The sequence below is a fragment of the Electrona antarctica genome (assembly GCF_951216825.1).
Source record: "Electrona antarctica genome assembly, chromosome: 11".
Taxonomy (NCBI): Eukaryota; Metazoa; Chordata; class Actinopteri; order Myctophiformes; family Myctophidae; genus Electrona; species Electrona antarctica.
In genome coordinates this window covers 34828293-34855438 of record NC_136792.1, presented here as the reverse complement: position 1 = coordinate 34855438, position 27146 = coordinate 34828293, and the positions used below count along the sequence as shown (strand labels likewise).

The window sequence follows — 27146 nt, the reverse complement described above, 5'->3', positions numbered from 1 at the left end:
ATATAAATATTGAACCAATAAGAAGTATTAATAACACATTTTGTGCCAAAACGTTTTAATCAGTTTTTAACTTTTGCAAAAATGCCAACACATGTTATTTTTTCCATTTCCTGAAATGTGCCTCGTTTCGAGCCTAGTTTCAAGCTTGCAAATCTGCTACTTTTTATGCTTTTGTGTGACACTGTAGTATGAAAAACAAAAACAAAGTTTAAACATGGAGATAAGAGGCCCAGTGTTTGCAGTGACAGTGATTAGTTTCCTGCTGTTTTCCCCACAGCAACCTGCATGGCAGCATCCTGTTCCTCAGCTGCATCAGCATGCAGCGCTACGTGGGCATCTGCCACCCGATGGCCACCTGGCCCAAGGAGGGTGGCCGCAGGCTGGCCTGGCTCATCTGCGGCGGCGTCTGGCTCGTGGTCGTGCTCCTGTGTGCCCCCACCTTCTATTTCGCCTCCACGGGGATCCAGCGTAACCGCACGGTGTGCTACGACCTAAGTCGTCCGGACCAGTCGTCCGACTACTACCCTTATGGCATGGCCCTGACGTGCCTCGGCTTCCTGTTGCCGTTTTTGGGCGTCGTGGTGTGCTACTGCCGGATGGCCCGCAACCTCTGCCGCCCGCCGGCGTCCTACGACGGCGTCTCCATGGCGGGCAGCGAGAAACGGGACAAGGCGGTGCGTATGATCCTGATCATCGTGACAGTGTTTGCCGTCAGCTTCCTGCCGTTCCACCTGACCAAGACCATGTACCTGCTGGTACGAACGCTGCCCAACGCGCCCTGCGAAACCAGGAACTTGTTCTCCATCATCTATAAAAGCACCAGGCCGTTCGCCAGCATGAACAGCGTCCTGGACCCCATTCTGTTCTATTTCATGCAGCCACGCTACAGAAGAAGCACTCGAAGGTTTTTGCTGAAGGTCTCCACCCTCAAGGACAAGGGCACCACAGTGTGACAGACTCGGAGATCACACGTATTTCATTTACGTTTGCTTCTGACCTGCGTGGTGCGCTCCGGAAGGTTGAAGATATGTTAGCTGAAAGTCGCAAAAGAAGGAATACATCTACAAAGATTCCTTAGAGTGGGTTTCTTTTATTTGCACTAATTCACAGTTGAATTAAGCCCGGGATGCACAACTCTGGATGTAGGTTTATGATCTGCAAGCTGTATGACCTGATCTGTAAACGTAGCAGGTCGTCTAGAAGCCGAGCCTGGCGCCTGGGTTGAGACATTTGGAGGATACAAACATTGAGTCATACTATGCATAGGCCTAATCTAGACCTTATGTAACCTTAAATGGCACTGAACACTCCAGATACATGGATTTGATAGATCCCTAAATATATGTGATTTGTAGTTCTCATAAGCGCTTCCCAGATTTGTTTTGTTTTTTGGGGCGTTTCATGCGCTCACAGCATCATGGACTTGCGTTAGAACTTAGAACCTTTGCTGCAAGTTACTGCAGCTGTTTTCTGTCCGTATCTTCCATGTCGGACATAATATGTCCAACATTATGGAGCCAGGGAACATTATCATTATCATCACTAGCAGGCAGATACCTTGTATGTCCATATATATATATATATATATATATATATATATATATATATATATATGGTTTTCATAAATGAATGCCCTATTTTATATATAAGTACAAGAAAACAACCACACTGGTGCATTACTTTCACACACCGATGATGGAGGAAACCACACAAGGCACCAGCCTGGTCATCAGGAGCAGTTAGGGGTTTGGTGTCTTGATCAAGGTCAGCCAAGTGGATCAGCCAAGTGGAGCTATAACTCCTGAGCTGCTGACACCCCACGAGTACTTCGGGCGGTGGATGCAATTCCTCATGGTAATATTAAACCATGTAAAACTAACGTAATCTATACGACTGATAATTTACATGTTTGTGACTGTATGTTCGAATTGCATGAAAAGTTAAGCATAACATTGCTATGAAAAAGAAAATCAGAGAGGAAGGTGTGGGATTGCTGATGCAGACTGAAAAAGGAATGTGAGAATATGAAATCGCAGCATACATTTTGAATACTTCTGAATTCATGTAGGATTTTTAAACAATACACTCTTATCTGTGATTGTTGTCCTAGCCTTTTCCTGGTCACACCATGTGTAATATATTTTGACCACTAGATGGTGATATTTACACACTGCTGTAATCTCACAGTGTTAAAGCATCCCAACAGCCCCTTAGGAATTATTGTCTCCACCAGGCCGAAGGCATGGGGAGAGTATGTACGCACATTCCCACTAGGCCGAGGAAGAAATGCCACATGAACATTTTCAACTCAGCGTCATGGTGGCGCTATAACTGGCCGAAAAGTGTTTTACCTCTAACTGCGGATCTGTGGATAACTTTGTATGCCAACTCCCTAGAGGCCAAGGAAAAACCTTTGCCTGGAATCTTTCACATCTGCTCTTTATAGCGCCACCAGGAGGCCGACATATGTAAAACACATTTTCTAATATTGCTCCTTCAGATTTGATCCAAATTTCACGCAAATCGGTACACATGCTCTCCATAGTCATGTGATCAAGACGGGTTTGTTTGATTTCTCATAATCCACCCTCATTGGCTACGATTGGCTTCTAAACTTTTCAGGAGTAGCCCGCTTTGTACCCGTTTTGTACAAATCGCCACAACTACTCAACGCAGCGTCCAATTGTGGTGAAACTGTGCATGCATATTCCCACTAGGCTTTGGAAGAAATGCCACTTGACAGTTTTCAAATCAGCCTCATGGTGGCGCTACAACAGGCTGCGTCACACACAGACACACACACACACACACACACACACACACACACACACACACACACACACACGCACGTTTACATTGCTCCTAAACATTTTTCCAAACATCACACACACACTCCTGTCCTCCTGGTGGAGACCTGTGCCCAGAAGGGCACTTTTTCTAGTTTTAATCTGAAACACTTATACTTATGATCTAAAACAACTATAGTACCAACAGATATCAGCATATATATCAGGCCAATAACATGCTTCAATGATCCATTCCATGCTAAAGTAGGATATTGCATCAGCTGATTTGCACTATACTCTTAAAGGGATATTTCACTTTAAAAAATGTATTATCTTCTCAGGCTTTTGTGAACACACAAGACCTTTTTAAAAATGTTGCTCGATTCATTATTTAGATATTTGATGTTAATTTTATCAGACATGCCTTCCTACACAAACCCATTGTAACTTCAAACTCGATTTTAACCATGATAGTGTCATGGCAGCTGGCCAGTCTATGCTCTCTGCTTGTTCGTCCTTTAGGTTGGAGCTGCACTCTGCATGTGGGGTGGTGTGTCCTGGCAATCACCTGGCTGTTCTCCAACCTGCAATTACCTGGCTGGCTACTTAAACCTGGCTGTGACAGCATGCAGTGCTCAGTCTGCTCACTGATATTTCCAGCTAGTGCACATGCTGGTGCAGCTAGTACTAGGTCAGTTCAGCAGCTGTTGGTTTAGCTTTTAGACTAGACTCATTCTTGACCATTTACTGTACACCTGATCTCTTCCACAGTCAGCCTGACAGCCTCCCACGCAGCTCCAACCTGGACAGAGATCTATGCTGCCTATGCTCCATGCTACTTTGGACCCCTGTGTTATCTCCTTGTTTGGTGAAATCGTACCTAAGTTATTACTCTGCTCTTGGAGCCTGTACCTAAGTTCTTTATGGAATAAAGACTTTAGTTTACTCTCTATACGAGTCTGCATGTTAGTGTTCTGCATCTGGTTTCACTCACTGTCTGCCTTGACCTAGCCCCGCTCGGGACCCCCTGGTTTAGCTCTTGTCTTTCGCTACCCCGGAGGGTCCCGTCCCACCGGCGTCATGCTACATGCTAATTATAAAACGCATACAGGGGGTATACCGGGGTGGTCCCGTCCCACCCCGGTGGGACGGGACCCTCCGGGGTAGCGAAAGACACGAGCTAAACCGGGGGGTCCCGAGCGGGGCTAGCCTTGACCTTGACCCGTCCTTGTTTCTGGTGACTCATACTGCCCTCCTAATATGTGAGGGTGCCTTGTGACATGTCTAACATGGTTAAAATGGAGTTTGAATTCACAGTGCAATGGATTTGTATAGGAAGGGTGCGTGTCTGATCAAATTAATATCAAATATCTAGATACTTAATCGAGCAACGGAAAAAAAAAAAAACTGTCTGGGGTGTTCACAAAAGCCTGGGTAGACGATGAAATGACAATTCATAAATACATCATTTGTGTGAAGCCTTCCTATGAAATGGAGGACTATTATGTATTAAATACTCTATACTCTTATTTGATATTGAAGTCGACGTGATGCAACACTGCTCATTGACAGCAGCACCTTGTTCTTGTACTGTTTTTCCATAACTATATGGAGTTATTCATAATGTTACTGGCTGGTACTTAATCCATGATTGATCAAACACATTGAAATGTCAGAATTCTGGTAAATATGCAAATTGGAAGTTGATTCATATTGTCATGATACAGTGGATTTTTTATTTTTATAGATATTTAAAGATGGACAACTATGCTAATTTACAGCAGTCAATTAGCAGCAGTAAATTCAAATTGTCTCAACTGAATCTGCATATTGCATATTCCAAGGGATTGCATTACTAAGCATGTGTCTATTAATTATTACTAATCACCAGGCTGCAAACAGCTTGTTAACAGCAGTTATATTCTACATGGCTCTTAAAATGTATGACTTTAATCATCTTGTTGTCACTGTCAACGCTTAATGCTGGTAGATCACTATGGTTTGTTGTGATAGACAACTCGCTACTGTCTCTCAGTCCAAATATAAAATCTATCCCAAATTGGATTATTAATCAATTGGATTCCCTGCTATGAAAATGCATCCTTGTATAAAATGTTAACCAAGTTAAAGGTTTTAAATGATATGTGATTTCTGTTTTACGATGACAACTATTCATTGATGCTACTTTAATACCTATGAACTAGTAAGTATTACTGTATGCATGATGCAACTGTCCCTGTCCAACTCACAGAAATACTGTAGCTGAAAATCTGTATCAATGAGGAATGTTCAAGTCTTTGTCTATATGCACTCAGTACATTGAAGTTGTATTGACACAATGTGAACACAAATTATATTTGCTTCCATTTTTAGCACTGTGGTCAAAGGAACTTTTCCCAGTTCCGAAACACCTGACTTAACAGTTTGTCAGTGTGCTTGTCTGGTTGTGGTGTTGCCGATATGATGTGCTTGCTATAAACATGTTTTAGGACTGTCCCCTCATACTCGAATCAATCGGTCAGTTTGCCTTGGTTGACAAAGGCTTTGCTAGTTTGTTATGCTTCCCCCATGTACATCTCTTGTTGAACATTTGGAATGTTCAGTTCTCAACCTCACCATCCTGAAAAGTTTGTATACAGAAAACATCATGCAGTTATATTCCTATGACGACTAGACGACTAACGATTCCAGTCGAGGACAGCCCTACTATGTTCAACTTCAAACATATTACTGTCAGTATTATTTAGCTACATTTTTATTTTTGTAATCTGTACCATAGAATATAGTTGAGAATAGAATTATATTTTTGTTACATAACATAGTTCTACTGATATTTATGTTCTGAAAATGTTAATATTGTGTTATTTTCATCTTAATATACTGTAACTCAGCTTCCTAGTGATATCGCAAAAAAAGATTGTTCTTGTCTTCTGTCCAATAAATGCTACTGACAAATAAATCCTGCTGCGCTGCATCTGTTATTTAAAGCCATAATATGTATGTGAGTTTGTCACATCACAGAATTATGTGTTGTAACCACCAAGCCAAATGTGGAAAAAGTTTCTAAGGAGCACCATTGTATGAGCATTCTGATGAGGTCTTGGCACTTGACAACCATCCGATGATTTGCATTGAAAATGTTTAAGTTTAAAGCATCACAATGGAACTTATTTTTAATGGATAAAATGTAATTTTGTGCAATCTGTAGAATATGTTAATACAACATAACATTTGAGGTGGTTGTATTTGTCTCCCTGCTCTTCTATTGAGACATTTAGATCGTGTCAAAGGTCATGTCTTACCTGGACACAGGATCTGACACAATTTATGGTCAAGATTCAATAACCCCTGAGCAAGCAGGCCAGCTCTATTAGCTCAATGCAATGGTAAATGTCAGCACTTCTGCAGGAAGTTACATAGTGTAGCAATAAGTACACATTTATTTATCTTTGCAATGTGTAGGCCTATATACTGGACATGTGAGTTGGAATGGAGGACCTTACAGCGCATAAATCCCCGGAAAGGCCCAGATAATATCCCTGGTAGGCTGTTGAGGGACTGTGCTCAGGAACTCACAGAAGTCTGGACAGATATTTTTTATATCTCACTCTCCCAGGCGGTGGTACCGGTGTGTAAGACTTCTACCATCATCCCGGTGCCCAAAAGTGCAGCAGCAAAGAGCATGAATGACTTTCGGCCAGTGGCTCTCACACCAATAGTTGTGAAATGTTTTAAGCAGCTGGTCATGGCCCACACAAGGAATACCATCGACAGTAATGTGGAGTGGACCCGCACCAGTAAGCCTACAGGAAGAGCCGCTCTACTTCAGTCAGATGCAGTGTCTCTGTCTGTAATACTGTTCTCACCCATTTGGAGGGGGGGGACTCGTATGTCAGGCTGCTGTTTCTTGATTTCAGTTCTGCGTTTAACACCATCATTCCGCAGACTCTTGCCAACAAGCTGCTGCTGCTCGGATTAACACCAAACCTCTGCAACTGGGTCCTGGACTTCTACACCAGCAGGTGCAGGAGCACTGCGGCCCGCATTATGGAGAACCCCACTCACCCGGCCCATGAACTGTTCGACCCGCTCCCCTCGGGTAGGAGCCGGAGGCTGCGCTCCATCAAAATGCACTTTAGCTGTTTTAATATTTCTTAATATGCTGCTCAGTTTTAATGCACTGCACTTTAGGATTTTATGCTTATTCTTCTTTTATTGATAGGTTTTATATACACTGCTGATCCTGATTTTCGTTTTTATATGTGCAAGCATTTGAAAATGACAAATAAAGTGAACCTTGAACCTTGAACTTGGAACCAGAATACTCAAAACTGACAATAAAAAGTGATTGACGAAGTAATGAATACAAGAACAACACAATTATTTAGTTGCCACCTTTATTGAATACAATGGGTCATATTTTACGACTTTTTTAATCCAATGGTCATATTGTATGACTTTTTATGGTGAGTTGAATTGGAGAAGTTATTCAGCATCTTTTCCCTGTAAAATAGGAATATGCTATTAGATATTCAACATGAATATTTAGTTACATCTTAGTTAAAAATAGGCAATATAATAAACCTTCATATTGCACATGTATTTACCTTGGAGTCACGACTTTTAGCTCTCATCTTGTTGACCTGGGATTCAGCGATGTCAGCACGCTCCTCTGCCTCCTCTAGCTCATGCTGAACCTTTCTGCACTTGGACAGGTGAGTGTTGGCTGCTTCCTCCTACAATATGATAGAGATGGTTCAAAGCCTCAATATTTGAAATGAGCACCTTACAGTTACAAGTATAGTCCAAACAAAACAATTGCAGTTGTGGTTGTGGCCAATGTTCATGTTAGTGTTGTTAGGTCACAACACTCACCACAACTAAAGATGTATATTTGTCTTACCGATTCCTCAGCCTGTCTCTTGTAGCCCTTCACCTTCATCTGCAGTTTGTCTACCAGATCCTGAAGCCTGGCAAGATTCTTCTTGTCCTCTTCAGTCTAAAGTGAGAGTGAATTTATAAAATGAGTTGATCATGCAATCTATTAATTTCGGCAATTATCTTGATGGTTATTGCAACGTTAGTACCTGGTATGTCAGCTCCTTCACTCTCCTCTCGAACTTGCGGGCACCTTTAATAGCGTCTGCTCCGCCTCTCAGTGCAGAGTCGACCTCTCCCTCCAGTTCACGCACCTTCACAATGGAATTATATATTATGAAATGATTTATTCTTATTTCATTGACTAAGCTGTGTTGAAGTAGACTACATCTTACCCTAGACTCCAGTTTCTGAAGCTGCTTTTTGCCTCCCTTCATAGCCAGGTTCTCAGCCTCATCCAGACGGTGCTGCAGGTCCTTGACTGTGACCTCCAGGTTCTTCTTCATCCTCTCCAGGTGAGAGCTGGTGTCCTGCTCCTTCTTCAGCTCCTCGGCCATCATAGCAGCCTGGAAAGTCATTGTTGTATTGTATGTTAATATGAAACATGACATGAGGATATCTAAGAGATAAGGGTATAGTAGGGCAATAGGGCATCCTAACTTACATCAGTGATGGCTTTCTTAGCCTTCTCCTCTGCATTCCTTGCTTCTTGAACACTGTCGTCCACTTCACCTTGGACCTGGATCAGGTCAGCTTCAAGTTTCTTCTTGGTGTTCAAAAGGCTTGTGTTCTAAAATAAAGATTCAGTTGAACAATGTAAGTAAGCAAGATGTAAATCATTTTTAATTCTGAATATTGAAAGGTTTATATTGACTTACGTACCTGAGAGTGCAACAGTCCAGCACGCTCACTGGTATCCACCAGTTCTTGCTCAGCCACTTTGCGGCCTCTCTCTGTCTGTTCCAGAGCCACTCTCAGCTCCTCGATCTCTGCGACCATGAGGCCATTCCTACGCTCCACCATGGCAGCTTGCTCCTTCAGGTCTTCTTGGCATCTAAGAGCATCGTCAAGGTGCAGTTGGGCATCCTAAAATGAATCACATTTGAAGTGAAGAGAAACGTGACTTAAAACAAAATGAAAAATCTCCAGATCAGTTCCATTGTCTAACTACGTTTTATATAATAATAATAATGTGTCTAACTACTATGTTTGCACCTTATACTGTCCCTGGACATTCCTCAGCTGCTTCTGGGCCTCAGCAGCCTGGCGGTTTGCGTGGCTCAGCTGAACCTCCATCTCGTTCAGGTCTCCCTCCATCTTCTTCTTGATTCTAAGGGCATCATTTCTGCTCCTGATCTCGGAGTCCAGAGTGCTCTGCATGGAGTCCATCACCCTCTGGCTGTTCCTTTTGATCTGCTCAATCTCTTCATCCTTCTCTGCCAGCTTCCTGTCCACCTCACCCTTGATCTGGTTGAGCTCCAGCTGGACACGAAGAATCTTGGACTCCTCGTGCTCCAGAGTACCCTGAAATGTAATACAGGATAAAGATGTAACATCTGTTTGAATATAAAGCGTATTGAAAGAAATCTACAAAATTGTAGTGTAAAATATTGTAGGAAATAGTGCAACACCCTGAGCTGGAATCGATACCTGATCGCCACCTCACCAATCCGGCGAGCTAGCTCACTCAGAGACACTTCTGTGGGGTTGCTACACTGTAGTTTAATGACCAAACTAAACTAAACTATAGACAATGTCATTGTTCATCTGGAAGCTAAAAGCGTTACCTCGGCTTCCTCCAGGGCCGCCTGGATCTCTGACTTCTCTGTCTCCACCTGCTTCTTGGACTTCTCCAGCTCATGGAGGTTCTTTCCAGTCTCACCGATCTGTTCAGTCAGGTCTGAGATCTCCTCTGTAGTCAACAAGTATTTTGCATTTGCATTTGAATAAAGTTGGTGGAGCCTATAATCCACAATTGATCTCGAACATTTAAAGATTTTTTAAAGCAAAATGATGACCTTTTGAAGAAATATGCAAAGAATATTGAAGCAAAAATAAAAAATGTTGACAAAAGAATGATGTAGAGAAAGACTCACGTTGCAGGTTCTTGTTCTCACGCTTCATGGTCTCCAGTTGGTCCAGAGACTCCTCGAAGGAATTCTTCATCTTAAACAACTCAGTGCTGAGAGAACGTGCCTCTTTCTGAGCTCCCTCCAGTTCTGCCTGTGCCTCTTCATATTTCTGCTTCCATTCTGCCAAGACCTGCAGACCATTTGTAATAAAAGGTGTCATTTAACTGCACACCAATTGTAATGAAATGTGTCCTCCACTTTAAGATGATAATATGATGAGTGTCAAATCACCTTATCGAAGTTCCTCTGTTTCTTGTCGAGGTTGGAAGCCAAACCATTGGCCCTCTCCACATCAATCATGAGGTCTTCCACTTCACCCTGGAGTCTCTGTTTGGTCTTCTCCAAAGAGGCGCACTTGGAATTCACAGCCTCGATTTGCTCCTCAGCATCCTGAAGACGCTGGGCGAGCTTCTTCCTGTTGATCAGTTTAGAATGGAATCATATTATTGTGAGTAATATTTTGCATAGTGAGTGGTAGCTGATAGTGTTGCAACACTGCTGACTTACTTGGCCTCCTCCAGCTCCTCAGTGCGTTGGACAGCATCAGTCTCATACTTGCTCCTCCACTGACACACCTCAGCGTTGGCCTTGGACATTCCACGCTGCAGCTCCGCCTTTGCCTCCTGCTCCTCCTCAAACTGCTCCCTCAGAAGGTCACAGTCATGGCGAGCTGATTGCATAGCATGAGCAAGGGCATTCTTTGCCTGTCAAAAGAAAATTTACAAAATAATGTCAGCTGAATGAAATGACAAAAAATATAAAACTAGGCCTAAAAAAACCCTCTGTTCCTCACCTTAACCTCCTCTTCAACGTGTCTCTTCAACTCCTCAAGCTGTTGGGTGAAGGCCTGCTTGCCTCTGGTGAGCTGAGAGACCAGAGATTCTTTCTCCTCCAGTTGACGACCAAACTCACCTATAGTTAGAAATATGAATTTTTGTTTCAAACATTTCAAACAAATCATCAGTCCCGGGATAACTGTTGATCAAAGCATTATCTCTAATTATGGTCCATTTGCTCAAGTACCATTGTCAATCCATGTAGAAAATATTAAATATTTACCGTTCTCTGTCAACAGTCTTGCTCTCTGAGTTCCAATATCATTGATCTGGCGAACGTTCTCATCACTCTTGGCCTTGATTTCACCAAGTTGGTCCTCAAGGGTGCGACACATCTTCTCAAGATTTCCCTGGAAATTAACATTGGACATGTTCAATCATATATATTTTTTTCAGATAGGTTCATCGCTTTGATTTAAAGCAAAGCCAGTCTATAATTCAGCCCGGTCCAGTTTATATGTATAGTTTGTATGGTTTCCTTACCTATCACATGTCCATCATTGGCTATGAGGAGCGAACAGCACTGAACTGTTTTTATCTACAAAGCCTTACTTAAAAAAATTCTAATTATCGTAACAGCTTAATAACATTTAGAGTTTGCAATCACCATACCCATTCACAAGATGTCTTGGTTTTAAACATTCTCACTGTTAAATCTGAGCTGGGTATAAAGACTGTCTTTCAATACTATTCCCCACACATGTGGAACTATCAGTTTTAAAATTGGAGGATTTAATTTCACTTGATCACAAACAGTAAATACTGTTATCTCCAGAATTATACACAGGCATTCCATCATACTTTTGCCTTAGCAACAGCCTCCATGTTGCTGGCCAGGTCATCAATCTCCATCTTGTATTCACTCTTCTCCTTCTCCAGTTTCTGCTTGACTCTCTGGAGGTTGTCGATCTGTTCACCCAGTTCAGCCACGCTGTCGGCCTGTTTCTTACGGAGAGCAGAAGCAGTGGCCTCATGCTGCAGGGTGGACTCTTCAAGGTCACGACGCAGCTTCTGGAACTCAGCCTCGCGCTTCTTGTTCATCTCAATCTGAGCAGTGGTGGCGCCTCCAGCCTCCTCCAGCCTCTCGCTGATCTCTTCAAGTTCCCTGGAGAGATCGGCTCTCTGCTTCTCCACTTTGGCCCGAGCGGCACGCTCTGCCTCGATCTCCTCCTCCAGTTCTTCAATACGAGCCTTTCAAATGAATGATGTTAGATTAACATTTGAAAATAACCATTCACTCGTATTTACTATTAATGATTTTACAGAAAATCTGAATACCTGGAGTTCTTTGATCTTCTTCTGCAGCTGGGCCCCCATGGATTGCTCATCCTCAATCTTACTCAGAAGCTGGCTTACTTCAAAGTCCTTCCTGTTGAATACAGTCAATAGTCATATTTTAGGGTCATTCTGCAGGTGGTTTCTCTCCATGACATTTCATATTGTTGGTTCACATTACTTCTTTATCTTCTCGTCAGATTGCTGCTTGTCATTTTCCAGGTCCATGAGGGATTCCTGGGCCAGTTTCAGATCACCCTCAAGCTTTCTCTTGGCTCTCTCCAGGTCCATGCGGAGCTTCTTCTCTTGCTCCAGAGAACCCTCCAACTGCACAATTTGTTATTATTCAGTACAACAATAAACATATAATAAAGTGCAAAACATCCGATTCCCTTTGGTATACTCACATCGTCAACTTGCTGCTCCAGCTTGGTCTTGGCCTTGGTCAGAGTGTTGACTTTGTCCTCCTCTGCCTGCAGGTCATCCAGGGTCTGCTGATGGGCCTCTTGGAGGGCTTTTTTCTCCTTGGACAGCTTAGCTACGCTCTCATCCTGAGAGGCCATCTCCTCAGTCAGGTTCTTCACCTAAATAAGCAGAATGAATGGATCATTAATGCCACCTCGTGGCTGGATGGCCACACTGCACATGGCTGGGGCTGAGAAGGGTACCGTTGGGCTCCGACAGACACCTTTTTACAATGACCCCGGAGTAACTGGGAGCAGTGGGAGACCACTGTATAACTTGATAGAGTGTATAATCTGTACCTTGTTTTCAGTGGCGTGTTTCTCCTTCTCCACTTTGGCCAAGGTGAGCTCCAGGTCATCAATGTCCTTCTTGAGCTCAGTGCATTCATCCTCCAGCTTTCTCTTCTTGGCAGTCAGTTCTGCATTGATCTCCTCCTCGTCCTCCAGTCTCTCGGTCGTCTCTTTGAGCTTTGCCTCCAACTGGATCTTACTTTTAATAAGACCTTCACATCTCTCCTCAGCATCATTCAGAGCCTCGTCTCCCTGGTTGTCAATGAAAAACATGTCAGCATTTGTTCATTTGTATTGTAACTGCTTTCTGAGGACATTAACAGACAAGCTGGTGAAAAAGGCTGCCCTAGCCTGGACGGTAGAGGTGAGGACAAGGAAGAAGCTTGAGGCTCTCAACCTACAAAAGGAGTTGCATATCCACATTCATCCTCCCCACAGAAGAACGACAAATTGGGTCAGGCCTTTGTGCTGGTGGTAGCTGATGGATATATTTTTATTTATGAAATATTTCATTCCTATACAGTAGGCCTATATAACCTACTGTGTTCCATGCATTCTATGGTGCTATTCACCTTTGGCCCATATTTCTTTCATGTCAATCTAAACTCTGAACACTGCATCATCTTATCCCAGTCCCGCTGTCTCGTTAGAGAGCTTTCACTGATGACCCAGAAAGTTCTGCTCTCTGAAAACATGTTTTGCAAGATTCAACCTTCTACTGTCTCTCCCTAGCCATGCAGTGCTCAGGGAGGGAATGTAAAACATTCTAGATAGAGTTGTTATCGAACTTGTTGGTCCTTCTGGAAGTGACATCATCACTGGGAGGAAGACCTCGTCACCCTCTGAATAACTACCAGCACGGGGCCGCTACACCATATTTCTGTGAACTGTTGTCATGGTAGAGTTTGTCACCCTGACAACGGGGTTAATAGGGTTATTCTGATAACTGTATTATAAAAATAACCTTCATTTTATGACTTGTTGAGAGAAACATCTTCTGAACGGCTGTATGTAACTCCATCCTTTTCTCTCTGATTATACGACTTGCCTGGACTCAATCATTGCTATTAAGTATTTTTACAAGGTATTTCTAAAAAACCTTTTTCTATAATGCTAAAAGGTATTTTCATATTATGGTTAACTGGTTTATATTTACAGATTGGTAAAACATTTTCCTGATAAAGGCTTTGCATGCCTATGGTATTTGGTTTGAGTATTTATACTAAAATTACATTTTGGTTTAAGATAGGATGATAAAGAATATGAAATATTAATATAGCTACTTACTGATTGCGACATTTGTGCAAGGCTATTTTTCTCCTGTACCAGAGCCACCAATTTCTCTTCCAGTGTCTTCTTCGCGGCCTGGGCAGTGGCCAGGTCAGTCTTCATCTTTTCATAGTTCTCCTTCATGTTCTGCAGCTCCTTCTCAGTCTCAGCACTCTGCAGGAGAGGCTTGATCCTGTAGTACAGCTTCATCCATGGCCAGTGTTTCACATTGACAAATGATCGCACGTTGAACTGGATGCTGTAAATGGCCTCTCTGTGGAAAACAGTTTCAGTGGATCATGAGGACCTCCCGAGCTGCAGATCGAGGGTTTCCATGAAATATGACTGCAATTATAGCTGCTATTGTTGTCATAGGTGTTACTATTGTAGCCCTAAGGCCACTAAATATATTTGATTTCCTATTTGTTTTGTTCACAGTGCGTTTAACTTGTTCACTTCAATGCAACATTGTTCTGTCACTTTAAATAGGTTTTCTGCAGGTGCTGAACTGTGCAGATAACATAGACATAAAAAGGTAGACGCCTCCTTGTGTGCAAGGTGCAAGTTGGCAGCTCGACAGAGTGCATTTCTAGTTGATATTGTGCATGAAGTTAGCTGCAGTAGCCTAGACACTACTTTTATTTCTATTGAACAGCAACATGTTTTCAAAGTAGCCTACCTCCTTGCCATCATCTTGACAAACTCCTTCCTCATGACGTAACCTCGTGCCAGTGCCTGAGTCATGGTGACCAGAGTGGTCAGCTTTTCATCTCGCATCTCCTCAAGGACACCCAGCAGACCAGCTTTGAAGAACACCTGAATACAATGTCACAAACACTGTAACTAAACAACCGTAAAATCAACTTTTAATCCTCTGTCCATAATGTTAAACAAGGTTCACTGTGTGTTTATTACCTTGGTGTGTCCAAACTTGTACTCATCAACAGGTACATCAATGGACCCCATCAGCTTCTCAGATGCCTTCTTGTTGTCCATGAACGCGCCATCGGGACATGCGCTGGCGTTCAGTACTTTGTATCTGTTTTGCAGAAGTTCATGGTCATTTTGCGTGCCTCCCGTTAATAAGTTTGGAACTAAAAGCTGCTGGAAAAAGGAATTGATACCTCTGCTTGAAGTCAGCATAGGGGATTCTGCTTGGGAAGCCCTTTCTACAAATTCTGATGCCCTCCAGCACACCATTACACCTCAGCTGGTGGATGACCAGGAAGTTCTCCATCAGTCCTGTAAATATGTTGCTTCATTATTATTACAACAAAATAGTTACCCACTGGCCAAAGTTGCATTTAATGAGTCAAAACGAGTCAACCAAAATCCACGTGATTGTGGTTACATACAAAAGAATGTCATCTGCATACAGGGAGATATTTTAAGTGTATTCTGTGTTGTATATGTCAGCATTGCTATAATTGTCTGGGCAAAGGGCCCTAGAGCTAAAGCAAATTGTGAGGACAGTGTCTGGTTAGTCAGTCTCCTAGCTGCAGTGGGGTTGCTGTAATCCATGTAATGAACCTATCTCCAATGTAAAACCTTTCCATCACTGAGAACAAGTATGAATATTAAACCTGGTCGAAAGCCTTTTCCGCATCCTGGCTTAGTACTACAAGGTCTTCCTTAGGGCCTCTAGGAGAGAATTGATAAGGCGTCAAATGTTTATTTTCTGTTTACCTGGACACTTTGACTCGTTGGGAATCAGGCAACGCACAAAGTGAGGATGTGTGCTCCTCAAGTTGGTCATCAGCAACTGCAAGTTTGCCTATTGAGACATAAAAGGCTTGTAATTAGTCAAAAGTGATAGAATGTTGTACTTTCTCTTCCACTATAATTATTTGAACTCTTTAGATACTACTTACTTTGCAGATTTAGATTGTTTCTAAAACATACTTTAACGACATAAACCCTATTTTTACAACATTTCCAACATTTAAAGACTATTTCTTACATGGATATAATGTTGATAATAATAATGCTTCATTCTTACAGGAATATATGTTGATAACAATGAATAGATATTCTTACCCTGAAAGCACTAGACACAGTCTGCATGGAACCACCCTTCTTCTTGCCTCCCTTCTTGGTATTATCTGTTTATATGTTAGCATCATGAGTTATCATTAGTTATATAGAATGAAAATGCCTCTCTTCTTGTCAGATTGTTTTTTTATAGTATTGATATAACAACACCTTCAGGCTCAGGTGGGGGATAGAACACATTATATTATATTATTATCCTATATTAATTTGCTGATGTCCCGCCCCCTCTGTGTTCCTATTGGCTGGGGTACAGCCATGACTCCTGTTCCTAATATGCTAAATGCTCCAAACCAATTGTAGTAAACATACCTTCAGGCTCAGGTGGGGGATATAACACACAGAGCAGCTTCACTGAAGACTTCTGGTACAGCTGCACCACAGAGTCGTTGAGAGGATCCTTGTTCTTCTCTAGCCATCCTGTGATGCTGTTGATTGATTGATGGATTGATTGAATACTTTATTAACAGTTTATTAACAAAAGCCTATGGCTTGTTTCCATTGGGGTCCTCCATACTCAATTCATCAAACTGTAGTCCACAGTTCCTGTTATTATAGGCATACTATAGGGTTCTATTCACCTGTAGTCCACAGTTCCAGCATAGTGGACCAGGGAGAAGTGAGCCTCACCCTTGCCTTTACCAGGCTTGGGTTTCTCAAAGGCCTTGTTCTTTCCCAGATGCAGGTCAATCAACTTCTCTGCGAAACTTTTGTCTGTAGCCTTTGGGAACATGCACTGCTCTTCAAGGCTGGAGAAGATGCCCAAGGGCTTTGGAAAGGAGACAAACGAGACAAATCAATAAAAACTTAGTGCCAATGACAAAAATATATATACGTGTGTGTGTGTGTGTGTGTGTGTGTGTGTGTGTGTGTGTGTGTGTGTGTGTGTGTGTGTGTGTGTGTGTGTGTGTGTGTGTGGGTGTGTGTGTGTGTGTGTGTGTGTGTGTGTGTGCGTTTGCATTATGTCCATTAAAGCACAAAATAATTGTACACCTTTAATGAATGTGATGCTGACAGCCAAGTCCATAGCAATACATAATATAATACGCTATAATAATAATTCTATATACCTTCTCAATCAGCTCAATGCAGACAGCCAAGTCCATGCCGAAGTCAACGAGATCCCAGGGAATTCCCTCTTTCATGTATTCTTCTTGTTCCAGAACAAACATGGTGTGGTTGAAAAACTGTTGCAGTTTCTCATTGGTGAAGTTGATGCACAGCTGCTCCAGGGTGTTGAACTGTGAGAGGAAATATATCATTAGCCCAATCTCTTGTAAATGTGTAACTTACAAAATATATTTAGTCTCCAACTTAAAACAAGTCTATGCTTACATCAAAGATTTCAAAACCAGCGATGTCCAGCACACCAATGTAGTAGTTTCTCGGCTGCTTGGTGTCCAGCATCCCGTTGATCTTAATGACCATCCACAAGAACAGCTTCTCATAGATGGACTTGGCCAAGGCACTGACTGAGTTCATTACCTAAGGAAATAGGAACATTATATTGAATTACACAATTTAAGCATTTTGCAGACGCTCCTAATTACATTTTTAGTCTTTGCATAAGCCTGCAAGGTTTGCAAGGCTAGGGCAAGTGCCACGGGCTATATGGAGTCTGAAGAGAGAAGATTCTGAGTTTGTCTGCAGTTCTAACTGCAATGGAAAGTTTATTCCACAAGTTTGAGAGCCAGAAGGGAGAAGAGTCTCTCCCGAGTGCTTTAGGGAAGGTTGACAGCTTCCCTGTGTTAGCTGATCTGAGTGAGCGGGATGGGTTTTAGGGTTGGATACACAATAGAGGGTATATGCACATGCATAAAGTGAATGGCAAAATCAAGTGGCAAATCGAGTGGCAAAGTGAGTGACAGTCAGTTTAATGTTGTTTACCGCCGTTTAATGCAATCAAATACAACTTCTCTATTTGGATGGGCTGTCAAGGCCAGAGAGTTGTTTTTTGCCACGTTCCCGCATAACTTCCAGGTTTGATGATGATGTCACACGCATACCCTCTATACACAAGGTGTAGTCTCTGCTTTTTTGCCTTTTTTGATAGATACAAGTGAAGATGGACAGGGAAGAGGGAGAGAGTGACAGGGAAAGACATGCACCAAAGGTCGTCATGAACGGGACTCAAACATGCAACGCGCTACAGGCATGCCTATATACATGTGGCATGCTGTTGCCCTGGACCACTAGGCCAGCAGGCGCCAAACATGTCAGTAGAGGTGCTTGGAACTGCACATGTTTCTGCAGTGTGCTGTTGTTTTTTGTAGCAAAAATGCAGGTCAAAGGTTTTTCCTTGGCCTCTAGGGAGTGTGCACTCAAAGTTTAAAGCAAATCGGTGCAGTTATAGGTAAAAATGCCAATCGGCCTGTTATAGTGCCACCATGAGGCTGATCTGAACATTTTCAAGTGGCATTACTTCCTCGATGTGTGCAAAATCTCACAGAAATTGTACACTGCGTTCATGCATTTTGTTCAGTTTAATGGATATAGAGATACTGTGTACCGGTTTGCATGATGTTTGGACAAAATCTGTGGGACTAGGAGTGATAACCCCCTTGCACAAGAAAGGGAGTAAATTAGACCCCGGCAACTACCGCCCTATTTCTATTCTTAGCTCCATCTCGAAAGTGATGGAAAAAATAGTCTATGAACAGGTTGAAAAGTATCTTGCCACTAATAAATTAATGTACGAGTTCCAATCTGGCTTCAGAACGTCCCACTCCACTGACACATGCCTTCTCTATTTGAGCGACCACATCAAACATGAGGTGGATGCTGGCAAATACTGCGGCATGGTCATGCTGGACCTCCAAAAGGCTTTTGACACCGTGAACCACTCCATACTGGTTAACAAGCTAAAGGCAATTGGTTTCGATAGCACATCAGTGAGCTGGATGCAATCCTACCTGGAGGGGAGAGAACAGATGGTGGAGGTGAATGGAACACTGTCCCCCCCCTCCCAGTGAGCTGTGGCGTTCCACAAGGGAGCATACTAGGACCTTTACTGTTCCTAATATATGTTAACGACATGTCTTCAGCTTGTGACTGCAACTTGTTCCTGTTCGCAGATGACTCGGCACTGCTAGTCTCGGACAGGAACAAACTGCAGGTTGAAAAGGCCCTCAGCTCTGAACTCGGTAGAATCTGCACCTGGCTCGCTGATAACAAACTATCTTTACACCTGGGAAAAACTGAATCCATTCTCTTTGGCTCTAATAGTAATCTCAGCAAGGTAAATGGCTTCTTGGTTAGAGTGGGTGACAATGTTATCACACGTAAAGATGAAATTACCTACCTAGGTTCCATCCTGGAGGCTAATCTTTCCGGTGATAAAATGGCCACCAACGTAATCAAAAAGGTCAACCATAGAACAAGATTCCTTTACAGGATCTCCTCACTGGTCAACAAAAACACCTTGAAGACCTTAACAGGAGCCCTTGTACAGGGTTTCTTTGACTATGCATGCACCTCCTGGTACCACAGCACCTCAAAGGCCCTTAAAACCAGGCTCCAGACTTCCCAAAACAAACTGGTCAGGCTCCTACTTGACCTCGCCCCCCGAACCCACCTCACCCCTGCCCACTTCAACAGGCTGGAATGGCTTAGGGTCGACGACAGAGTACAGCATCTTGCAATGGGTCTGGTCCACAAGATTCGATACACCACCAAGATACCCATGTACCTGTCTTGATACTTCCTTAATGTTAACGAAGTCCACACCCACAACACCAGAGGGAGTGCAACAAACCATGTACAACCCAGATTCGGCACAAACAAGGGACTAAATTCTTTTCGCTCCTATGCCACCAAAATGTGGAACGCCCTACCAACTGTCATTAAGACATGCGAATCCCTTGACTCCTTCAAAACCGCTCTCAAAGGGCACCTACGGACGGCTGCAATTCGAAACTGGCCCCTGTAAAATCGGAATCCCTCAAACACGAACGCAAGGACAACACAAGAGACGGTCGCGGCCACACAGCCAACTCAAGGTATGGCCACTGAGCTGACTTGGGGACCCAACGCAAGGACAACACAAGAGACGGTCACGGCCACACAGCCAACTCAAGGTACGGCCACGGAGCCGACTTGGGGACCCAACACAAGAGGCGGTCACGGCCACACAGCCAACTCAAGGTACGGCCACGGAGCCGACTTGGGGACCCAACGCAGCTCCTCCAAGGAAAACAAACAAATTAACGGAGCTGAACGTGAATCCCCCCCACCGCCCACCCCCTTTTTTCCCTCACTGTATATGTTTCTTTTCCCTTTTTACCTCCTTTATGATGAATTCCTGTTCTGTCTATATAGAAGTGTCTATTTGTACGTCTATTTGTACGTCTCTAAATGTTTTTGATGATTTGAACATGGTGGACCCTATTGGAAACAAGTGTAATGCTTAATTGGGTCGTCCACTCACAGTTAACAGCCTTTGTATTGAGTTTGTGCTTGAAATGTACTGTAATTCTGCAAACTGTTAATAAATTCTTCAATCAATCAATCAATATCAAAACATGTGTTTTGCAAAAATCGACCTCCTGGTGGCGCGCCGATCACGCCGATCTGAAAGATTTGGGGCAGAGGTCCTGCTCTGGGATCCAACGATCCAGGGAGTGTGCGTGCACAGTTTTGCGGCCAAACGGTGCCTGAGATTAGCTGCTCACAGACACTCACAAACAGGCACACAGACCGACGGACATGGTGCAAAACATAATCTCTGCCTCCCCTTCAGCGGCTGAGACAATAATGTTGGAGGATCATTTTAATTATGATTTAAAACAGTCTGGACACAATTTATAAGGTGTGTATGAAATCAGAACATGGAAATAATGTAACTTTACTCACCTGTGGCACAGTTTGTCCTTTAGTGACGAATTCATTTCCCACTTTAACTCTGGGATAGCAGTATGCCTTAAGCATTTCCGCTGAGTTCAGACCCAACAGGTAGCAGATCTTGTCAGCCACTGAAATTATCATACAATTTGCAATTTACGATTCAGGCATTTAGCAGACGCTTAATCCAGAGTGCGATTTAAGCAAGGTAAACACAAGGTAATACATCGAATGCATACAGCTAGTAATTTAGGACCATAGGTAAACCAAATAACCTTCAGTATAAACAGTATAATATAAATAAATAATGACAATATATTGAAAATATATTTAGCTTAGTTCATTTGAAATATAAATAAATACAAGACTATCACATTTTTTGTTGAAGATGCAACTCACCCTCCGTGCCATCTGGCTCTGCCTGTTCCTCACGCTGCTTCTGTTTGAAGGTCAACACCCCATGATGCATCACTGAACCGGTGAACTTGTAAATGTACACTTTCTCCTCAGCGTTGAAGCCCAGGATGTCAATAGCTTCCTGATGTCAATATGCAGAGAAGATTGAGAGTATTAATTGACAAACATCCTTTAGAACTGTGTATAAGTCAACATAAACAAACCAACATACCATAAGTGTATGGCATCTGCACATTTATAAAGTGGCAATTTAAGGACATGGGGGGGGGGGGGGGGGGGGGGTCACAGTCTGAAAACTTTGTGAACAAAAAATATACATTTTGCAGATTAAAATAATGTTCACTGACATCAGTCGCGTCCAACTCAGCTTTGTCATCAATGCTTGGCACAACGATCACACCCATGCTGATCAACGGGAAGTCGTAGGGGTTGGAGGTGATGAGACAACTTTCTGAAAAGAGATTAAAAAAGGGTGAACATGTTTTCTTATTCATTAATCATTAATGTTCTCACTGTATCATCAGTAATTCTAATTCCATTTACCAATAATATCAGGTTTGTGATTGGTCATCATCTGGAAGAAGATATGGTAACCTCTCTCTGCAGGAAGCTGGTAGGTCACTCTAGACTTCTCCAGCAGATCTATATGGGTTGTACAACATAACTAATAATAATAATAATAATAATAAAAATGTTACGAAAACTCACGATTCATCGTTAAGGTCTTTTGTGTACGCTGAGCGAGTTTTATGTGGAACGGACCATTCTGCTATAGGAGTTTTATGTGGAACAGACCATCCTGATATAGGAGTTTTATGTGGAACGGACCATCCTGCTATATGAGTTTTATGTGGAACGGACCATCCTGATATAGGAGTTTTATGTGGAACGGACCATCCTGCTATAGGAGGTTTATGTGGAACGGACCATCCTGCTATAGAAGTTTTATGTGGAACGGACCATCCTGCTATAGGAGTTTTATGTGGAACGGACCATCCTGCTATAGGAGTTTTATGTGGAACGGACCATCCTGCTATAGGAGTTTTATGTGGAACGGACCATCCTGATATAGGAGGTTTATGTGGAACGGACCATCCTGCTATAGGAGTTTTATGTGGAACGGACCATCCTGCTATAGGAGTTTTATGTGGAACGGACCATCCTGCTATAGGAGTTTTATGTGGAACGGACCATCCTGCTATAGGAGTTTTATGTGGAACGGACCATCCTGCTATAGGAGTTTTATGTGGAACGGACCATCCTGCTATAGGAGTTTTATGTGGAACGGACCATCCTGCTATAGGAGTTTGTTAAAGTGCAACCCGCCAAAATGCCAAAATAAAGTAAAAATGGCCAACTTCCTGTTCGGTTTAGGTCATGGCGCCAAGATACTTTTTTTGTACTTTGGGACATGATACAGGTGTGTACCGATTTTTTTTTTCACCACTTGTGATGTGTGTGCAGTTTCGCAACTTTTCGAGTACGTTATGCGGCTCAAAAGCGCGATTCATTCGGGGGAATAAAGAATAATAATAATCATTACGATTTCAATAGGGCCTAACACTGTGCAGTGCTCGGGCCCTAATAATAATAAAATAATAATAATCTATATGGGTTGTACATAAGTCAAAATCTAATCCTCAAATTGACAAATATATACTTTATCATCTCTGAACTTCATACTTACATGTCTCAATATCAGCACTGGCCAATTTACCCGCAGTGTTGAAATGGATTCTGATGAATTTACCCTGTTTGATATAGCACAATTAGTTGCATCCGTCTACATTGTGGAATTATAAGTTTACTCATAAAATGTCATTATTTTACACTTACAAAGCGAGAGGAGTTGTCATTCCTCACAGTCTTGGCATTACCATAGGCCTCCAGCAAGGGATTGGCTGCAATAATCTGATCCTCCAGTGACCCCTAGAATGTTTTAGACATCACCCAGTTTAAAAGGTGGTCAGAATTATTTTAAATTAAATAATTGCTATGTTGCATAATGCTTTGTCTTCAAAAACATTTCTTTGTTAATGTTAAAACCTTGCACAATCATATACTCATATACCTTGATTTTTCCGCTATCGGCCGCACATTTCTCTCCACTAGAACTTGCTGCTGTTGCAAAGTACTGGATGACACGCTTGGTGTTCACAGTCTTCCCAGCACCGGATTCTCCACTGGTTATAAATGCATACATTCAGAGAAATGTACTTAGTGAATTTGTGTACAATGTTCTTATTTACCAGCTTAAGAGCAGCTGGTCTATATGAACAGACTTGCAACTAGTCAACACTTCTGCAACCCTTTTTGATAATTGGCTGTCCTTTAAGCCTGAACGGTGGTGTTGCGTCATCACACCGATAGATATTTAAAAAAATAGATGCCTCATTGGCCGCTGCAGTTCATGGGAGCGACGTGTCTCCACTCTCCATTGAAGGCAGGAAGTCAAGCGAAAGTGCTGAAGGCACAATGTGTCGCTGCCCAAGTGACGTCACTCATGCAACTCCTCCATGTCTCCCGCTGCCACTCAAGTGACTACTGGCCGTTTTTCCGGGACTTATCAATTTAATCCAAGCGACTGAACATCGTAACGCACGCGGAAGATTCGCAAGGAATCTCTGGAAGGTTTTGCCTTCAACAGAGACCCAGAGCCCCAGAGTCAGAAGAGGCGTCTCTTTTGTTTACATTAGGCCTACATTTTGTGCTGCAGAAGAAGAAAAAATATCTGCTCGGGGGCAAAACGAAAGCTTGCCACAAGCTGGTATAATATGACATATGACACATGTAATTTCTTGTTTAATGCCTAGTAGATGGGAAACTTACGTGATCAGGACAGACTGGTTCTCTTTATCTGTAAAACGTAAAGCAAACTTTTAGTCAAGGATATACAGCACAAACCCATATATATATTTTAACATTGTCCTGACTAGTACGTACCCATCAGCATGAACTGAAAGGCGTTGTCAGAGACAGAGAAGATGTGGGGTGGAGCCTCAATACGCTTCTTGCCTCTGTAGGCATTTACAACCTCCTGGTCGTACACTGGGAGCCACTTGTAGGGGTTCACAGTTGCACAGAACAAGCCAGAGTATGTCTGAAGGGGAGAAGAGAGAGAATCATACAACATAGCACTGAGCATACCACATACAGTATCTGGGACAACGGATCACTAAAGCAGGGATTACACTCACAACTTGCAAGTGGCATCAATGATCAAGTTAACTTCAGAACCATAAGTTTCTTTGCATTTATTTTTCTATGGTTTTAATTTGATGACTTAACGTCTTTGCTATCGACAGGTGCAGTACTATTCTCAGCATGTAGAAAAGCTTACATAGATCATCCATGCTGCATAACGCTCTTTGAGGTTATACAGGACAGTGGCTTCAGTGAGGTGGGTCATCATGGCCATGTCCTCAATCTTGTCATACTTGGGAGGGTTCATAGGGGTGACATCCGCCTCAGGGACAGTTCTTTTCTAAAAAGAAAAAACAGAAAAAAGAAAAAAAGCACAACTTCAGAATGTAATGTGATTATTATTGTGCCACTATTTAATTTTAGATACACCTACATCTTTCTTGTCCACCATTTCCACGGTGACTTTGCCACCGTCCTTGCTTAGAATTATACACTTGAGGTACAGCTCGACCTTATCAGCACAATAAGCTGCAGTTTTGGCATCAAAGGGTGCAGCTTGAGCCTCAATTCTCTCCTTCTCTGGCTTACGGAGATAAATGGCGGCCTTGCCATATTGCTGCATCTCTGCGTCCGTACTCATGGTGGCGGCTTTCTGTAGACATTTGAAGAGAGGACAAGCACTCAGTTGAGTAGTTCACAGTATAAGAATATCGGGTGCACGGTTCTGGTGGGAATAGTCTATAGGAAGGAATTCCAACACTCACTTTTTTATCAATTTAGGATTCTTTGTTTATAATAGGTTTCGCCCCGCAGCAGTAACAAACAGACTTTCTCCTTCCTCAGCGTACATTTTTTGTCTTTTTTTACGCTGAGGAAGGCCTACGGCCCGAAATGTCCATTAATTTTGTTGCTACTGCTGGAGGCAGTGGGGGTAAACCTTTAATTATAGTGTTGGTTGATGCCTTTGCTGACTTGAGATCTGAGCAGATCATTGTAGGACTATTCTTATGGTTATAGCTTTGTGTAGGTTTAATGTACCGGCAGGTAAAAATGATGAACACTCACTTTTCCCCTCTACCAGTAGCAGTGGAACCTTGTGTGTAAACCCTAAGTGTGAAAGAAAAACATTATAAACATGAGTTGAATGATTTTACTATTCATAATCATGAATTAGATTATATGAATCCTAATGTTCATTCTTGCAACACACCACTTCATAAGAGATATTTTTACATGTCTCATTAGTTCCACATCTGAAAAGATGTTACTTAAAATAATAATAACTCTAGATGTAAAAGTACATACAATTCAAATTAATACTTAAATATTCATAACATAATTGAAATTAGGGTTGTCCCGATTGGGTGATCCGAAATCAGCTCAGATCACATGATTTTCAAAAGATCGGAATCGAGGAGAAAAGATCAGATTTTTAATTGTCTAATGTAAATCTCAAAGAAAGATGTATAAGCAATGAGATTTTGTAAAAACTGTTGTGTTTATGCTAGTTGTTTTCCTTCTGGTCCCAGTCAGAGATCATCAAACAAAGACTAGTCACACTCAGAGGCATGAAAGACACCTATTATGAAAACAAAGGAAATACAACCCCCGCTATGCATGATGGCATAGGTGTCTGTAGTACTCTCTCTGAATGAGAGAGATACTCTTTAAGAGTTTTAACTTGACTTCAGTTATATAAGCTGTAGAACTGTATTCACTATAATTAACCAATACATCATTATTTTGCTATGATTCCATGCTTTAAAAAACAAACAAAAACAATGACAGTAATTGTGTAGTCACATTTTGCCTTTCAATAATTGAAAGGTAACACAACAGACTACACTAGAGTGACATACATTAGGATATTTGCTATTGTGATATGGCATAAGTGTTATATAAAAATATAAAGATCAGATCGGGAAAATCGGTATCGGTATGTCTAAAAATCAAATGATCGGAATCGGATCGGGAGCAAAAAAACGTGATCAGGACATCTCTAATTGAAATGTCTAAATAGAAATGAATGAGCAAATTTAAATTTGGCCTAAACCATATCATTATAAATACAAGAATACACAATCAATCATTTCATCAATCAGTCATGTACAATATAACATTAATTAGGTCCGGGTTATGTTTACTATAGTCATGTTAAAAATTAATAGCACATTAATTAATAGCACATTTATTATACGACTATGAATAGCTATCTCTAAACATTGATATGACTATTCAGTATTCTAACATGTCTAATAAAATAATAGGACTATGAAGGACAGATGAAGTCTCACTCACCAAATGAAACTCTGAACTGCTCTGCAACGGGTCAACAGTCCCAGCCTGCTTATATTGGTTTCTAATTGCATGCTATGCAGAAAGTAAAAGTAGGAATGCCCTTTAAAGGGTCTTGCTTCTTGTTGACATTGCAATAGCATCCTTATCCTTATATCCAAATCATTCCCATGATACCTGATAGTACATCTTGGAAATGTGGTTTATGCATGCCAGTGGCTATGACGTAAAAATAGTATAATTGGCAGGCTGGTGGGGTGGTGGGTTTGGTATGGTCACCACAGCGGGTCTTTCCAGATACATTTGAACATTCAGTGAGGATAATAAATAGGTAAATGTACTCAAATAATGTAGGCTACTTGAGTACAAATATTGCACTTTTACTCCACAACAATAATTGGATTATTTGATTGTAACATTCATTCACCACTTCAGCCCTATACTGTACTTCAGCTATTTGTAAATAGCCAA

The 27146-nt window shown here is 42.1% G+C and overlaps 2 protein-coding genes across 3 annotated transcripts in view; one reads left to right on the top strand and one right to left on the bottom strand.

The window, feature by feature from the left end:
- The window catches only part of p2ry6 (pyrimidinergic receptor P2Y6), a 31653-nt gene extending 30097 nt beyond the window's left edge, over positions 1 to 1556 (top strand). For both annotated transcript variants that reach the window (XM_079514573.1, XM_079514572.1), the window contains exon 4: positions 278 to 1556. In XM_079514573.1, coding sequence (XP_079370699.1) covers positions 278 to 953 — 676 coding nt within the window. In that variant the 3' untranslated portion in view covers positions 954 to 1556. The remainder of the gene's footprint in view (positions 1 to 277) is intronic.
- A 5610-nt stretch (positions 1557 to 7166) lies between these two features.
- On the bottom strand, positions 7167 to 25491 carry LOC306932682 (myosin heavy chain, fast skeletal muscle-like). Its single transcript, XM_079514570.1, has 41 exons — positions 25446 to 25491; positions 24814 to 25032; positions 24577 to 24720; positions 24180 to 24336; positions 24066 to 24093; positions 23308 to 23419; positions 23073 to 23165; positions 22924 to 22987; positions 21780 to 21878; positions 21584 to 21687; positions 21219 to 21357; positions 20832 to 20950; positions 17316 to 17465; positions 17051 to 17221; positions 16562 to 16749; positions 16293 to 16408; positions 15969 to 16033; positions 15618 to 15705; positions 15056 to 15173; positions 14847 to 14970; positions 14611 to 14747; positions 13950 to 14205; positions 12672 to 12914; positions 12315 to 12491; positions 12089 to 12234; positions 11911 to 12001; positions 11434 to 11823; positions 10856 to 10982; positions 10590 to 10708; positions 10304 to 10500; positions 10028 to 10211; positions 9761 to 9926; positions 9452 to 9576; positions 8880 to 9188; positions 8547 to 8750; positions 8329 to 8454; positions 8060 to 8230; positions 7874 to 7978; positions 7690 to 7785; positions 7384 to 7522; positions 7167 to 7282 (listed from the first exon to the last, which is right to left on the bottom strand). The coding sequence occupies exons 2-41, from the start codon at positions 25018 to 25020 to the stop codon at positions 7272 to 7274; spliced, it is 5805 nt and encodes a 1934-aa protein (XP_079370696.1). The 5' UTR covers positions 25021 to 25032; positions 25446 to 25491; the 3' UTR covers positions 7167 to 7271.
- Between the last annotated feature and the right edge of the window lie 1655 nt (positions 25492 to 27146).